Source organism: Budorcas taxicolor, chromosome 8 (genome assembly GCF_023091745.1).
Source record: "Budorcas taxicolor isolate Tak-1 chromosome 8, Takin1.1, whole genome shotgun sequence".
NCBI classification, from domain to species: Eukaryota; Metazoa; Chordata; class Mammalia; order Artiodactyla; family Bovidae; genus Budorcas; species Budorcas taxicolor.
This window is the reverse complement of record NC_068917.1, coordinates 50,859,715-50,877,249: the sequence shown is the minus strand read 5'-3', so window position 1 is coordinate 50,877,249 and position 17,535 is coordinate 50,859,715. Positions and strand designations below refer to the sequence as shown.

At 39.0% G+C, this 17,535-nt stretch overlaps 1 protein-coding gene across 4 annotated transcripts in view; it reads left to right on the top strand.

Moving 5' to 3' along the window:
* The window catches only part of CEMIP2 (cell migration inducing hyaluronidase 2), an 80,344-nt gene extending 66,760 nt beyond the window's left edge, over nt 1-13,584 (top strand). For all 4 annotated transcript variants that reach the window (XM_052644500.1, XM_052644499.1, XM_052644497.1 and 1 more), the window contains exons 20-24: nt 470-689; nt 4,074-4,172; nt 7,162-7,316; nt 11,109-11,212; nt 11,552-13,584. In XM_052644500.1, coding sequence (XP_052500460.1) covers nt 470-689; nt 4,074-4,172; nt 7,162-7,316; nt 11,109-11,212; nt 11,552-11,748 — 775 coding nt within the window. In that variant the 3' untranslated portion in view covers nt 11,749-13,584. The remainder of the gene's footprint in view (nt 1-469; nt 690-4,073; nt 4,173-7,161; nt 7,317-11,108; nt 11,213-11,551) is intronic.
* Nucleotides 13,585-17,535: the final 3,951 nt, after the last annotated feature.

Sequence of the window (17,535 nt, the reverse complement as noted above, 5' to 3'; positions counted from 1 at the left end):
AACAAACAAGTCTCAAAGTTGCTGTTTTTATTATTCCAGTTTTGTGCCTTAAAACAAAATAATGTATAAACTAAAAGAAAAAGAAAGAAAGAATAAACCACCCTAATTTACCAAATTCTAAACTCAACCTAAGTATTAAGTTTTCCAAGGAATTTTTGAGCCAAGCCAAATTCCATCTTCCCAAATTACCTATTGAGGTTATTCAAACCAGAAATTTACTTTGATACTGTCCATAATGATGGAATTAGATTTTCATGATATCTTCTAAAGTTAGTATTGTGTTTGACTTAGAACCCTATGAGGACAGAAAGGAAAGAGAAACAACTTTATTAGTTTTATAAGTTATTTTTCTTTTGAGAAAAAAATTATTGGAGGAATATCCCCACTGGCCATGAGTTAATTTGAGGAACTTTTGTAAATTTTTGAAAGTCAAAATCTAATACCCTTTGGACTGGTCTGTTCTGTGCAGGTTGCTGTTTCTGTATCTTAAAGCCAAAAGCCACAGGGATGGTCACAGTTACTGTTCATCTCAGGGATGCGAAAGAGTCAAGATCCAGGCAGCAACAGACTCAAAAGACATCAGTAACTGCATGGCCAAAGCGTATCCCCAGTATTACAGAAAGCCATCAGCCCTCAAGTCGATGCCATCCATGCTCAAAGGACTCTGTCAAGGCTGTGGAACCCGTCAGGTAAAACAAGGAATAAAAGTGGTCTTTAGTCCAAGAGAAAAAGTCGAAAGGTTCTGTGTAGTCAGCACATTTTTTCCCCCCTGAAACATCTGTGCTGCCCATTTATTTTATTTTTTAAATTCATTTTTAATTGGAGAGTAATTGTCTTACAATAATATTGTGTTGGTTTCTGCCATATATCAGTGTGAATCAGCCATAGGTATACACATGTCCCCTTCCTCCTGAACCTTCCTCCCACCTTTCACCCCATCTCACCCTCTGGGTTGTCACAGAGCACCTGATTGAGCTACCTACATCATATAGCAAATTCTCACTGGCTATCTATTTTACATATGGTAATTTATGTTGCCATCCTACTGTCTATTTGTCCTCCTTCCCCCAGTGTCCACAAATCTGTTTTCTGTGTCTACATCTCCGTTGTTGCTCTGCAGATGGATTCATCAATACCATCTTTCCAGATTCCACATATATGCGTTAATATACAACATTTGTTTTTCTCTTTCTGACTTCATTCTGTATAATAGGCTGTAGGTTCATCCACCTCATTAGAACTGACTCAAATGCATTCCTTTTTATGACTAAAATTCCATTGTATATATGTACCACAGCTTCTTTATCCATTCATGTCAATGGACATCTAGGTTGCTTCCATGTCCTAGTTACTGTAAATAGTGCTGCAATGAACATTGTGGTTCCACATGTGGAACATTGTGGTCTTTTTCAGTTATGGTTTCCTCAGGGTATATGCCCAGTAGTGGAATTGTTGGGTCATGTGGTGGTTTTATTTCTAGTTTTTAAGGAGCCTGCACACTCTTCTCCGCAGTGGCTGTATCAGTTTACATTCTCACCAGAAGTGCAGGCACCAGGCCTTCCTTTGTGGCTCAGATGTTGAAGCATCTGCCTGCAATGTGGGAGACCTTGGTTCGATCGCTGGATTGGGAAGATCCCCTGGAGAAGGGCATGGCAACCCTCTCCAGAATTCCTGCCTGGGGAATCCCCATGGACAGAGAAGCCTGGCGGCCTACAGTCCATGGGGTTGCAGAGAGTCGGACACAACTGAGCGGCTAAGCACAGCACAACAATGCAAGAGGATTCCCTTTTCTCCACACCCACTCCAGCATTTGTTTGTAAATTTTTTGATCATGTTTGCTGCCAGTTTATAAATATTGAAAGATTTCTCCTGAATTTTGGCCCACTCTAGAATTTAATGATCATAAGAAGCAAACCAGTCCAAATTTATAATAAAATCAGTCAAAATGTATTTACACATCAGTTTGCCCTGGGTCACTGTGGATTTATTGGTTGTCACCATTTCTTTCTCAGCTGTGATTCCATTACAATATCACTATTATGTATACATGTCAGTGATGTGGAAATATCTGTTTTCTTGGCAGTGTGAAATTTATCTTTAGAAAAGGCACTCATGAATATTGTTTCCATTAAGATGAAAAACCATTAATTTGAAGCATATGCTATTATGTTTACCTATAATTAAAAGTACAAACTGACTTTGGCCGGAAGTGAAATGTATATCCAAAGTATGAGCTAAAATCAGGCATGGGAAACCCCATAGGAAGTCACATTGATTCCAGGAGAAAAAGAAGTACAGAATTAATATTGCCCTAATTAATATTTAACCTATATATAAACAAATATGGGTCAAATATGGGTTCTCAACTTGTGGTCCCCAGACCAGCAGCATCAGCATCACCTGGGAACTCGGGAAAATTTGAACTCTTGGGCCCCACCCAGTTCTACCCAATCAGAAACTTAAGGAGTGGGGCTTATGGTCTTTGCTTTAACAGACCCTGCAGGTGATTCTGATAAACATTCACATTTTAGTTTCATGGGCCTGGAGGAGTTTTAAAAAAAGTTCTTACTGCCACAGAAATGCATACTGTAATAAGAGGGAGAAAACCTCTACATATTTCTTTTTATTTCTTATTTCTAATTTTTCTTGTTTCTGTCCATTGGTGGCAGTAAGAACAGGGAAAGGAAGGGGGATTTATGCTTCCTGTTGTGATATATTATGATTATTTTTCTGATGACAACTCACTATCACAGTCTTGGTCTCTTATACCCTTGAGCCACTTCTATACTCCAGTTCAACTAAACTAACCAACAGACCAGATAATAAGCCAGGTACAGAAATAAGCTTATATGAATCCTTGCCTGTCCTGCGTAATGTCTTGACTGTTAAAGTGAAATTGTCAGATAATCTTTGTGGAGAAGTAAATTTTCCAGCCCAATTCTCAAGTTGAATTTGTTAAGAAAGTCCTTCATTACTGAGAAGACTTCAAATAATTTATACTTAAGAAATACTAGAATTTGTAAAGATAATTTAATCATCTGATAAGTAGGAAAATTCACAAGAATTTTTGACTTCAGACCTGAGACTTCAAACAAATGTTCAGCTTCTGGATACTTAACATCATGATTATCTGCTCTTGCTATGATTATTTGTTCTTGTTGGCACTGATTTATAAGAATATACATAAATATATATATATATATATATATATATATATTTTTTTTTTTTTTTGACTGTACCACATGGCTTGTGGGATCTTAGTTCCCTGACCAGGAATTGAACTCAGTCTGAGGTAGTAAAAGTGCTAAGTCCTAACCACTGGACTACCAGGGAATTCCTCGGTACATATACTTTCAAGTGTTAAATTGTGTGAAGAGTTGAGTGCTTTTGATTGAGAAGATAGCCTTTAGGGAGGAGGTAGATGGTGGGATTTGGAGGTTGGAAGTGGTTTGAAGTAGAAGGGAAAATGGAAGGGCGTTCTGGGGTAAGGAACAGCATCTGAAAAGGCAAGTGGCAGAAGAGTGGAAAACTGAGGGAAATCCCCTGCATGTTGAATGTGGATAGAATATGGGAAATAGAATAGTGGCTCTGTTTGTGGAACATTTTGCAGGTCAGGTAGAGGAATTTAAATAAAATTGGTGATGTACAAGGCCCCTAAAAGTTTTTAAACAGAGTAATCCTTGTCATCTATACTTCTTTCCTCAATCCTGGAGTGACTGAATCACAGTTGAGGATAACTGGTCTGAAAAGAGCCTTCAAAAAGATTTGTGACTTTTTTGCATGAAATGATTACAAAGATTTAGATAAAAGCATATTTATATAGTCATTTAGAGAGCTGATCTTATTAACAAGATTGCAATGACTTGAAACTGGGATTGCTCTAGAAAATGAGGAACATGCCATTCTCCTATTAAAGCTTGTATCAAAAAATAAAATTCCAGGTCATGAAATATGTACAGAAAGTTCAGAGAAAAAACCCCCAAAAACCATTCACTAGCTTTGATACAGTTGAGTTTATTTTGAAGGATCTTTTTGGAAGGTTAACATAGATATGGAACTTCTTCCCCATGTAGGTGGTGTTTACAAGTGATCCTCATACAAGCTACCTCCCTGTGCAATTCCGGTCACCCAGTCAAGCAGAGACTCAGCGTGGAGATGTGTCTGTTATTTCTGTGAGTACCACCTGCTGTGTGCACTGCCTCAGCTTCTCACTTTTTCATTCTATCCTGGTAACATAAATTATCTCTCACAACATTCACTTGCTTCTAATCACATTTTTATTGTTGGTAGTGAGCTATACAACAGAGGTATAAATACTCCTAAACATATGTATTTTTAAATAAATGAAATTTATTAAAATTTTTTTCTCAGATTATTGATTACTTTTAGGCAAATGTTAAAATTATTCAGGTGACCCAGATTCCTTTTCTATAGGAGAAAAGGTATTTTTGGTTTAAAAAATTGTCATTGGTAATTAATATGTAGGAAATTGTTTTTAACCTCAGTTTTTGAAACTTTAAAGAAGCTCCCCAGTTATTTGTTTAAAATATGGAAGGTGAAGGTTTTAAAATCTCTTCAGCCTCTTATTTTGAGATTGCTTGGCTCCCAGTTTTTCAGATGAGGAAGGTGACAATGCAAAGTGTTAGTTGTCTTTAAGTAGGTTAATGGAAGTATAAGTGTTAGCCTGAGTGTCAGTATTGGAATTTGGCCTAAAAGCCAAGTTTGCCAGCAAGGTTAATCAGCTCTAGGAGTGAAAGTGAAAGTCAGTTGTGTCCGACTCTTTGTGACCCCACAGACTATACAGTCCATGGAATTCTCCAGGCCAGAATGCTGGAGTGTGTAGCCTTTCCCTTTTCCAGGGGATCTTCCGAACCCAGGGATCAAACCCAGGTCTCCTGCATTGCAAACGGATTCTTTACTAGCTGAGCCACCAAGGAAGCCTGTCCCTTCTCCAGCAGATCTTTGCAACCCAGAAATCGGAACGGGGTCTCCTTCATTTTAGGCGGATTCTTTACCAACTTAGCTATCAGGGAAGCCCGCTTTAGGCATGTGGCCTGTCCAAAACTGAGTTGACCAGAGTGCATCTAGATCAAGGGCCCTTTGGGTAGGAGGTACCTAGCCAACTGATACCCAGCAACGGCCTGGGCTCAGTCTCATGTGGTCTCTTTGGGAGCTGTTTGTTTTTTTGTTTTAATTTTTAAAGTGGTAGACAACACATTTACAAATTCACATATATGTGAACAAACTTAAATCTTTTTTTTTTCTTCCTCTCTCAATCTCTTTTGTTTGTGGCCATCACCATTATCCACTGCCAGAACTTAACTCTGAATTAAGAACTTTTTAATAATTTTGAATTAAAAATACCCCTACTTAAGATGAGGAGGGTGAAACGCAGAGTTATTAATCATCAGGTGTAAAGTTTCAGTTGACTAAAATACATAAACTCTCAAAATCTGCTTTACAGCATTTTCCCTGTAATCAGTAATAATATATTGTCCACTTAAAATATTTAAGAGGATGGATTTCATGTTAGTGTTCTTACCACAATTAGAAAGAAAGGAGGGAAGGAAGGAAAAGAAAGAAAGATCCCTACTTAAATATAACTCCAAGGTTTCTCACGTATATATACCTATTGCTTTATGTTAGCATGTCTTCATTTTGTAGTATATTCATGATGTAGGAGGTTTGTTAGCTCAACACCTCAGTAAAGTCAGCAGTGTGAAGAACCCATCCCAGCTTCCTTGTGTGGAATCTAGTGGGTGTCATTGCAAAGGGATGCAACTGGTTGCTGAGTCTCTGCGCTACTAGCTTACTAGGTAATTAAACAAGATACTGTATTGCCCAGACAGTCTCAGGTAGGGTATTCCTTGGGGTCTGCAGACATTGTTTGACTCCATTGCTGGATGCCTGGGACCGTAAAGAGGTCACAGAGGACTGTGTTTTGTCATATTTACCTCCAACACTTTTCACATGTATTACCTGAAAAGTCTTTGCTGGATGTGGCCTTACTTTAGTTTTTATGGAAAATTTTGTGTTTCTTTTAAACAGCCGGTTTTCAAGGGGGCAGTTTGAGTGTGTTAAAGATCATGATTTTTTTTTTTAATCAAATGTGTCTCAGTTCTAAGTATTCAGGTTTAAAAAAATGAGTCACTTTCAATCTTTCTAAATATAGAATGGCACTATATATTAAGTACTTCTAGAATTATTCTCTGGACTAGAGCAGTTTAAATACAGGCAAAAAGCCATTTTGAATTCCTGTGAGATCATTAGTGATTAGAAATAAAATTTAAGTATAACTTCTCCAAGTGAGGACAGGTATAATGAAGAGAGCATCTCTCATTTGTTAACTTTTAAGATAGTTTATAATTTTACACATTTTAAACAGAAACAGTGCCCATGGCTTAGTGTTAAATCATTTTTTCAGTCAAGATTTTTTTCTTTCCTTTTTTGGTTGAGGAATTTATGAAATTTGGGTATATCTGGAATTCCTTTTTCTTGAAAATGTCTCGAGCCATTAATTTAAAGAGAACGACTGGAACTTTCAGTTCACAGTAATTGTTTGAACAAGATATCACTACTCGTGGCTTAAATTCTGGTAAAATTTCCTGTTTTCCATTTTGATTTTAAGGGAGACCTATATATGGAACAAAGCAGATGAAACTATCTGCCTCCTCTGATGTTTCAAACCTAAGCTCTGACGGGGCAGGAGTTTATGTGGGTTAAGGAAGTCTCTCTCTCTACTTACCTACCTATGTGACTAGATACCTATTGTATACAGTTTATACAATATGTTTTTTTCCTGAACAATGTGACAACATCTGAGCTTCAGTATAGAGGCCGTCACCTGATCACTGAGTTGGAAACTGACCCCAGTGAGAGAGTATGTATGTAAGAATGAAACCCCTGAACCTGCAGAGTCACCCTACTCAGCTGAGTGTAGGCTGCCATGTCTTGCTTAGAGCAATCAGTAGAGACCAGTCAAGGTAAAAGCCTGTGAAAACACAGACTCAGTTTCAAATGTTGGCAGAGGAAGAGTGATGGAACATGCAGTTTGAATCTTGGAATTATTATTTTTGATTCATGGGTTTAGAAGACAGAGGGAAAGGGGCTGGAAAGATACTGAAATGGTAATGACAGCAGAGAACGATCTTGTATTCTCAGATCAACGGCACCGACTTTCCCTTCCGAAGTGTGGGCGTCCTCCTCCTGATTGTGGATGCTTGCAGTGTTCCCTTCCGGTTGACAGAAAAAAAGGTTTTCTCTTTCACTGATGTCAGTCGCATGGAAGAATACTTAAAAACAAGCATCCCTCCAAGGTAGGTGAAGCTTGCCCTGTATAAAGGATAAGGTACCTTAAAGATGACACCTGGCTAACTCTGAGTTTTGGCTTCTCTACTTTTCTTTTTTACTCTGGGTATTTAGGATTCTTGAAGGATGGATACTCATTCCTTTTCTAGTTTCAGGTTGATGCCTGTGTGATCTAAGTTGCTTATCATTGATAAGTGAGGACTTGGATGTTAGAAGAGTTTGCAAATGATGGGAAGGTTCTTGGAAGGAGAAAAGCTCAACATTTTGGATCGGTCCTATCCCACTTCTTAGTATTAAGCTGATCTACATTGTACCCAACTCTCTCAGAAGGCTCATTATCATTTTAAAACAATTTTATTGAGTTTTGCCTTTGTAACAGTCTATCCTGCTGATGAACCCTTGGACAGCCTTGTGCTATGACTCTGGTATAGGAAGTTGCCACCTGGGTCACTTGGAATTGACTGGAAAGGACTAAATTGATTTTTTAAGTGGATGAGTGTGTGATCTCTTTTTTAAGGGCCCTAGCATGATTCATTTTTCTTTGTTATTATCTGAACAAAGGTGCACCATGCTGTATTTGTGTTGGGCAGACCCTGACTGGAGGCAAGAAGATAAATTCAGTCCCCTTTCTGCCCCCTTTGCTTTCCTGTGGACATTGATTTTACACACAGGCTTTCATTTAATGAAACCCCAAAGGGAGGAACATAGGCTTCCCAGGGAGCAAAGTCCTATGTAGCTTTTGAATCATTATCAACTGATCTGGTCAATTATGCTCCTTAAACTTTAAAGAACCAGATCTCAACAAGTCCCGTAAAGTCATGATATTCTTTGAGTATAACATTCTTTGTGTACATATAGCTCTATCTTCTGGTTTAATACATTTGTAGGTATTTACTTTGCAAGGCCTCAATTTTCTTTATGTATCTAAAGATTTTTTTCCTAATGTTGGAAAATAAACACAGTCAGTCACTTCACCTAAAACAATCTGGAACATAAAGCTCACCACAGATGTTTAGACACATCTCAACACAATAGTCATGCAAGGCGCCCAATATATTAAGAAAAGAAATGCTATATTAAAGGATATATGATAAGAGTAAAAGGAAAGGCTCTCCCTGCTTCTGGATGGAAAAGTTAATTCTGTAAAGTTGTCAGTTCAGTTCAGTCCCTCAGTCGTGTCTGACTCTGCGACCCCATGGATTGCAGCACGCCAGGCCTCCCTGTCTATCACCAACTCCGGATTTCACTCAAACTCAACGTCCATCAAGTTGGTGATGCCATCCAGCCGTCTCATCCTCTGTCATCCCCTTCTCCTCCTGCCCCCAATCCCTCCCAGCATCAGGGTCTTTTCCAATGAGTCAGCTCTTCACATGAGGTGGCCAAAGTACTGGAGTTTCAGCTTTAGCATCGTTCCTTCCAAAGAGCACCCAGGACCGATCTTTAGAATGGACTGGTTGGATCTCCTTGCAGTCCAACGGACTCTCAGAAGTCTTCTCCAACACCACAGTTCAAAAGCATCAATTCTTTGGCGCTCAGCTTTCTTCACAGTCCAACTCTCACATCTATACATGACCACTGGAAAAACCATAGCCTTGACTAGACAGACCTTTGTTGGCAAAGTAATGTCTCTGCTTTTTAATATGCTATCAAGGTTGGTCATAACTTTCCTTCCAAGGAGTAAGTGTGTTTTAATTTCATGGCTGCTCATTGGAAAAGACTTTGATGCTGTGAGGGATTGGGGCAGGAGAAGAAGGGGACGATCGAGGATGACATGGCTGGCTGGCATCTCTGACTCGATGGACGCGAGTCTGAGTAAACTCCGGGAGTTGGTGATGGACAGGGAGGCCTGGCATGCTGCAGTCCATGGGGTCACAAAGAGTCAGACATCACAGAGTGACTGGACTGAACTGAACTGGACTGAACTGAACTGAACTGAACTGAATCACCATCTGCAGTGATTTTGGAACCCAAAAAAATAAAGTCTGACACTGTTTTCACTGTTTGCCCATCTATTTCCCATGAAGTGATGGGACCGGATGCCATGATCTTCGTTTTCTGAATGTTGAGCTTTAAGCCAGCTTTTTCACTTTCCTCTTTCACTTTCATCAAGAGGCTTTTTAGTTCCTCTTCACTTTCTGCCATAAGGGTAGTGTCATCTGCATATCTGAGGTTATTGATATTTCTCCTGGAAATCTTGATTCCAGCCTGTGCTTCTTCTAGCCCCTTGTTTCTCATGATGTACTCTGCATATAAGTTAAATAAGCAGGGTGACAATATACAGCCTTGATGTAATTCTTTTCCTATTTGGAACCAGTCTGTTGTTCCATGTCCAGTTCTAACTGTTGCTTCCTGTTCTGCATACAGATTTCTCAAGAGGCAGGTTAGGTGGTCTGGTATTCCCATCTCTCTCAGAATTTTCCACGGTTTATTGTGATCCACACAGTCAAAGGCTTTGGCATAGTCATGTTACTCTATCTGAATTAAAATTTAAATCTAATACATTTCTGTTAGTGTACCAGTAGGTTACTTTTCTATTGTATTTGACAGTTGATGATGAAGTTCATCTGGAAAAATAAATAAGGGAGTCATAAAACATTTTAAAACTAATTACAGTAATACAAGGGGCTTACTTTATCAGATATTAAAACAAACCATAAAATGAAAGTCTCTCAGTCATGTCCAACTCTTTGTGACCCCATGGACTATACAGTCCATGGAATTCTCCAGGCCAGAATACTGGAGTGGGTAGCTGTTCCCTTCTCCAGGGGATCTTCCCAACCCAGGGATCAAACCCAGGTCTCCCACATTACAGGTGGATTCTTTACCATCTGAGCCACCAGGGAAGCCCAAACCATAAAGCCATAGTAATTATGTGTAGTAGTGGCAAAGGAGAGAGATCAGAGGAGAAAATCCACAAACAGATCTGATTGTATGTGGTGATATACTCATAATAAAAGTAGCAATTTAAACCAAGCCATGGGAAACATTTTCTTGCTTTTTTTTTAAGGATTGGTGTTTATCCATTTACTTAGTAAATAGATAGTAGAACATAAGTAGATGTATAGAACATCTGAAACAAACAAAACCAACCTCTTCTGTTAAAATAGTTTGCTCCATGAAGGAGCTGTGTCCCAAGACATCCACTAGGTCAACTGATGTATATAACTTTCAGTTCAGTTCAGTTCAGTCGCTTAGTTGTGTCCGACTCTTTGCAACCCCATGAATCGCAGCATGCCAGGCCTCCCTGTCCATCACCAACTCCCAGAGTTCGCCCAAACTTATGTGCATCGAGTCGGTGATGCCATCTAGCCATCTCATCCTCTGTCATCCCCTTCTCCTGCCCCAAATCCCCCCCAGCATCAGGGTCTTTTCCAATGAGTCAACTCTTCGCATGAGATGGCCAAAGTACTGGAGTTTCAGCTTTAGCATCAGTCCTTCCAATGAACATCCAGGACTGATTTCCTTTAGGATGGACTGGTTGGATCTCCTTGCAGTCCAAGGGACCCTCAAGAGTCTTCTCCAACACCACAGTTCGAAAGCATCAATTCTTCGGCCCTCAGCTTTCTTCACAGTCCAACTCTCACGAGTTTTCCCTATATTTAGAGACCTCCTTGTAATAGAAACATTAAGTTCTAGGTGCAGAATTGAAGTAGACCCTTGTAACAGCAAGGATGAAAAGGCATGTGGAGTGCTTTTTGTTTTTTGAGTTCTGCTTTTATCTAGTATTTACTTCAGAAAGGTACTCAGTAAACACATGTTGAATTATTGAAACTTGCTCTGATTTTCTAACTTTTTTACAGGTCAGTTGTCCTGTTGAGCACAAGAGGACAGATAAAGCAGTTGAATATTTCGGATTCATTAGTACCTCTGGGACTAGCCAAGCCAGCCAATCTTTATAACAAAGGTTTGTATCTGTATTCTTCCATAAAGTTTTTAGGAGAGCAGCAACATATGCATTTTTATGGTGGAGTGTAGCTACCAGCCTGCTTTCATGAGCTTGTTAGGCTGGGGTGGGTATTATGAAGATAATTTCTAAATCAGGAGACAGTGTTAGAGGAAGTGTGTTGGGATGTAGTTTGTTATTTGGGGCAGGAGGTGGGTGGTAAGAGTTCATTCTCTGACATAAGGAAGTATTGTTTTTTTGTTGTTTTTTGTTTCGCTCACCTCCACCTCACCTTTCACGTTATCTTGCCTGAAACTAGTAGAGATACAAATTGAACTTTATTTTTTTTTTTTTTTTAAGGAAGTACCATATTTTTGGGATTCAATGGAAACTTTAAACCATCATGGACTAAGCTGTATACCAGCCCTGCTAGACAGGGCCTCGGGCTGCTTGAACAATTCATACCTTTGCAGCTGGACGAATATGGTTGTCACAGAGCTGACACTATCCGCCGAAGAGACCTGGAGCTGTTGAAGCAAACTTCAAAGGCACATTAGAGACTTAACTGTAACTTAAGTGCTGGGGGATAAAATGTGAACTAACTTATTTAATTTATGGCATTTTAAAATGACACTGTTAACCCAACGGAACCATTTTCCTGTTTGAGGCAGAAAGGGGAGAAAAGTAAGAGTTTAAAGAGATTGCTTGAATACCAGCTTATGCACCTTCTAGTTGTACAAAATGTTAAAGAATTTATTTGTATTTGTTAGGCTGGTATATTTCAGAGATCAGTTCTCTTATCCCTCACGTCCCACTCCTGTGTTTTGTAGTGACCAGAAACAGTGCTTCACCTTTTGTACAAAATGGGATGTTGTGAGGGAGGGGGAGCTTCTGAGAGTCAGCCTGAGGAGAGTCAGTCCTTGAGAGGACCAGCTCTTGTAGCACCTTGGATACTTGAAGTCTAATGTTCACTTGTGTTGTTGACTTTGCGTCAGCAGTTGACCTGGGTGGCTAGCATGTCCAGGAATGCCTTGGGCCCTGATTCCAGGCAGCCTTTGAGGATTTTGTATGATACTGAATGATGGAGTTTTAAGTGGCAACTCAGGCCCAGCTCATGCCCTTTTTTGCTTGGACATGTGCTATTTTTATTCATTTGTATATTGATTCCTTCTAAGGATTCAACTTTCAAACAGCAAGTATTATTGGGGAAAAAAAAAAAGGGCTTTTATGGGTTCAACATCCCTTTAATCTGTGACCATTGGGCAAAAATTGGACCCGCACCTTGGTCTGATGTTGGTGGGACCATTTTTGCAGCTTTAATCCTTAGCCTGTTTGGCTGTATGTATATTTGTATTTAAAATGCAAGAGCTGAGCTAAATATTTACATTTTTTAAAAAAAGGAGCAGGCCATTTTCCTGAACTATTAACTTGTGTCATTTCAACTTGCACAGAGGAAGCCTGTTCTTGGAGTTACTCCTGCACCCGTTTTTTAGATTTGTTTTTTGTGTGGATTTTTTTAAAAAAGCTTCTCTGCTCACCAACCTGGCAGGACAATTGCAAAAAACTTAATGATACCCCGAAATATTGTACTCAGGGAGAGGAAAAACAGGAGAACCTTTTAAGGGCCAGAATCAAGGAGAGAATATTCAGAAACAAACCTCTTTTTAGCTTTAGAGGAGTCCATCACTCTTAAATAAATCGTTAGAGCCCACTGAAAAAAAGGCACTGTAATGCCCTATTTTTCTTCTTACTGGGTGTGTACATCTCCTGCCAGTGAGGACTGCATGTGGCTAAAGGAGATTGATGCCACAGCCAGGATGTCACTACACCAAGAGGAAAGAGGTGTTGAAATGCTTTTATCTTTTCCTAAACCCACAATGTATGAAGTGTAACGTGGGGATGGCCACAGCAAGGAATATGGTCAGGCTGACTTTGGCAATGAGTACAGACAAATTCACTCTTCTCTATCAAGAGCAACAGCTAACAGCCTGTCCTTTTGTGTCCAAAAGAAACTGCAGAGCAGCTCTGTGACTTTATTTCCATTACTTTTCAAAATATGCTACCTCAAAGTGCTACCGATAAACCTTCCTAACTGTAAGTACTCTTGTTAAAAGAGTACGTGTCTTAATCAAAGTTTAGGTTTTGGGGTGTTTTTTTTGTACATTGATGAATGAAATCTTACCTATTAAATATATTATTGGATCATGGTTCCTCAAGGTGATTAAAGTTTGTGTGTGTGTGTGTTTTTATGACAAATATCTTTTATGTGTGATTTTTAGAGTTTGGCTCTTTAAAGATTTGAAGAGGATATATAAGTTCTAAAGCACTCAGTTTTTCTGATTTATATGCTAATGGTCAGGGCCCAATTTAAATAAAGTAAAAATATGTGTGCATGTATTTTTTCATGTATGTGTGTGACTATCTATCTAGCAAGCAGTCAAGTTTTTTCTTCATTCCATATCCCATCTGCAAAGAAGCTATGGGCAGAAATAACGAGGAAATTTTCATCCACTAGGTAGATTTTGTAAGACTAAGTAACTTCAGAAGGCTGGTGCAGAGGTTCTTAACTTTGACTGCACATTGGAGAAAGCGTGGGAGCTTTAAAACCTGTGATGGCCTGGTCTGTTCCCTCCACTCCAGCTCCTGCTTCACATTTAATTGGTGTGGGGTGCAGCCTGGCCATTGGAATTTTTTAAAAGCTCTCTGGGTGATGCTAATAACATGTAGCCAGGGTTAGGTATCACTGTACTAATATAATAGGCCCACTGTTTAACCTCAGTCTATAATTTTTTGTGTGATAAAAACAAAATTATAACTATCTATTTTTATTTGTGATTCCTATATTGCTTATGGAACTCCCAGCCCTAAACAAAACATTTTGCTATTGTCTGAACTTTCAGATAGCGTTTTTAGTTCTTAGTTGTTTCAAATTGTTAAGTTGGTTATCAAAGCTGATATACACATTTTAGGCTATTGGGAGCTTGCAGTCTGTTTTATTTCTACTGGGAAAATGTGTTCAAAGGTGATTTATAAGTTTATAAGCATTTTCCATCAGGTGAGGCAGTTGGTTGAGTTCCAGAAATGTGGCCGTCCACGAATTGGCCAGCTGATGAGAAACACAGGGCCTTCTCATGTATCGACAGACTTGGGTTTTAAGTCTTTCCTGTGAGATTTCTCCCTCTCCACCTGAATCAGCATGTTGTATATTATCTTCAGAGGCTGGAAGAGAGTGCATGTGAGAAGACGAAAGGCAGGCTCATGGTCTTACAGAATAGGACTCCAAAGCAGCCACTAAACTGATGTTTAGACCTGAGAGTGGGGAGAAGGTTTATGACTCCTCTGTTTTCCAGCTCCATCAGAAGAGAACATATCCTTGTACCATTAGATGGAATATTTGGTTTGGAGGAGGGGTGGGCAATGCGGTAATGGATAGAGGCTTAAATGCTTCAGATAACTTAAGTTTTCATTCCTTAAGGGATGAAGTAATGTTTGGATAAGCCCAGTTGAAAGGCATTTCAGTAAGCAGGTATGCACTTAATTTAAGTATGTGTGGTTTTTTTTTTTTTTAAGTTGGTTGTAGTAGGTAAGTACTTAAATTCCACTGTGACAGTGTTTGTTGATTTCATGATGCGTGGTTGGAGTTTACCCTCCAGAATTCTTGTTTGGCTTTCAGATACTTGTGAAATCAAGTTTAATAACCTGAGAAATTCCCCTAGAAGTGAATACCGTGAATGGGAGTAATTGGGTAACAGGTTTCGATATTTATAGTTAGTCTGAACTTAGTAACAATCCAGACTTTTAGAAATATGAATGCACACTCTGGACTGGAGCTCATTTTCAACAAAAGGGAGGGAAAAAAGTTAAGAAAAGGCATCGCCAGCCCCTTGCTCACAAATAACAAAATGCTGTTTATTTCTTGCTGGACTCTTGGCATCATTTGTAAGACTGAAAGTTTTATTCACATTTATCTTTGATAAGAGAGAGAAGCTGAAAAACAGGATGCTAGTTAGGCCTAGGTGTTGTAGGGAAGGGCACACAACACTTTGCTTTTATATGATAAAATTAAAGAATGACTGATTGAACTATGAAGATTTCTGAATGAGGAACTGTGCCCCACAGGGCATCCAAAAATATCAGCCATAGCAATATCTGAAAATCCAACAAATAGTGGGTCAGAAAACAACTTCATAGATTCATTTAAAATTTTTTTTCTAAGATGAACATTGTAATTAGTCTCGTTATGAAAGTAATAACAGATTTAAGATTCGTCCTCAGAAAAGCTTAGATTTTTTTCATCAAAATTGGTAAGTCAAGAATTGGAAAACTAACCTGTCGAACAAACCTGTCCCCTTGACTGGTTTTGTACTAATTTTGAGCTAAGAATGGTTTCATATCTTCAAATATAAAACGTTAGAAAAAGTCAAAAGAGTGATATTTTATGATGTGAAGTTATGTATACTTTATATTTTGGTATCCATTAATAAAGTCTTATTGGAGGACAGTCATGCTCATTTTGTTACATATTGACTATAGCTTGCATTTGGCAATGGCATGTTTGAGTAGTTGCCCGAAGACCATGGCCTGCAAAGCTGAAAATATTTACAGGCATGCTTTGTTTTATTGTGCTTCACTTTATTGCATTTCCTACATATGGGTTGTTAATTGAAGGTGTGTGGCAGTACTGCATGGGGCAAGTCGATTGGTACCATTTTTCTGTAGCATTTACTCACTTGGGTTTCACATTTTGGTAATTCTTGCAACATTTCTAACTTTTTCTAACAAATTATATTTGTTATGATCTGTGATCAGTGATCTTTGTTGTTACCACTGGAAAAGGATTACAGTACTCACTGAAGGCTCAGATGTTGATTAGCATTTTTTTAGCAATAAAGTTTTTAAATTAATAAATGAACATAGTTTTAGACAATGCTGTTGCCCACTTAATATACTACAGTATAGTGTAAACTTTTATATCCACTAGTAAAAAAATTTGTGTGACTTGCTTTATGGTGATATTGTTTTATCGCAGTGATCTGGAACCAGACTCTGGAAGTGTCTCTGAGGTATGTCTGAACTGTATTCCTTTACTGAAAGAGTTTGCTGACCCTTCATCTTGGTGTAGAGTATACTGGTGTTCATTGTACTATTCTTGGAACCTTCCTAAGGCTTGAGAATTTTTAAAACAAAATTAAGGGAAAAGTCTTCATCAGAATCACCTGAGGTACTCGATGAACCTGCAAAATCCCAGGCTCCAACTCAGACTGGAGAATTGGCATTTCTGGGAATTGCAGCTGGAAATCTAATTGTATAACAAGCTTCTCAGGGAACTTCTCTGGTGGTCCAGTGATTGAAACTCTGAGCTTCCAGTGCAGGGGGCACTGGTTCAATCCCTAGTTGAGGAACTGGAACCCCACATGCTACGCAGCACAGCCAAAAAATTAAATATAATAGTAACAATAAAAACAAACTCCTCAGGTGTTTCTTATGAGCACTAACATTTGAGAACCCTGTAACAAGTAGTAAGCCCCTGTTACCGCTCTCTCTCTTTTCCTTTAATAGAGGATACAGCTGAACAATTTTTTTTTTTTTTAACTCTTAACAGCTTCATCTACACTGTCTTCCCCACAATGTTTGGTGACAAATACAGGGCAGAACTGGTCCACAACACAGTATGTGGTGGTTTCTGGGGCAAAGGTTTGGAGCCTGTGATAAAGTCTCTTCACTGTCTGAAATTCTCACTGTTAGAATTATTCCTTTGGCTAAAATTACTTATAGAAAGAAATCCCAGCCACCCTTGAAAGTTCTTTTTATTATTTTAAGGAGTCTAAAGGGAAGTGTACAATAAGCTTCAATCAGGCTGCATGACTAACAAACACCTAAGTTTGTTTGCTTTTGGATGGAACTGTGTTCATCCTAGTTATCCCACATTTATCAAAGTGCTGATCGGCAATTGCAGGTCTATTTTTTTTTAAGGTAGAATGAATTATTTCATATAAGCAAGTTGCTTTGTACACAAAAGCCTCTTAATACATGAGCTTCATGGAGAGGTTTTGGAGAAGGCTGGATGGATTTGAGGGGTCCCTACCAGGAAGGAGGGTAATATACTCTCTGGGAGGGGATGGAAGTTTTATTTTGTTCCACCTTCTCCCACCGCTTTCATTGATCATAACACCCAGTTCCTGAGGGAGGAAGGCTTTGGTCAGATAGGTTTCTGATGTGGGAGAATTTAAGATCACGCTTGGGAGACAAGGGGCATCATTAGTTCCAATAGGGGTGAGAGAAGAAGGGAGTTCTGACGGGAAAGACTACGCCAGAACTTGTTGCCTCTTTCAAAATTATGCATG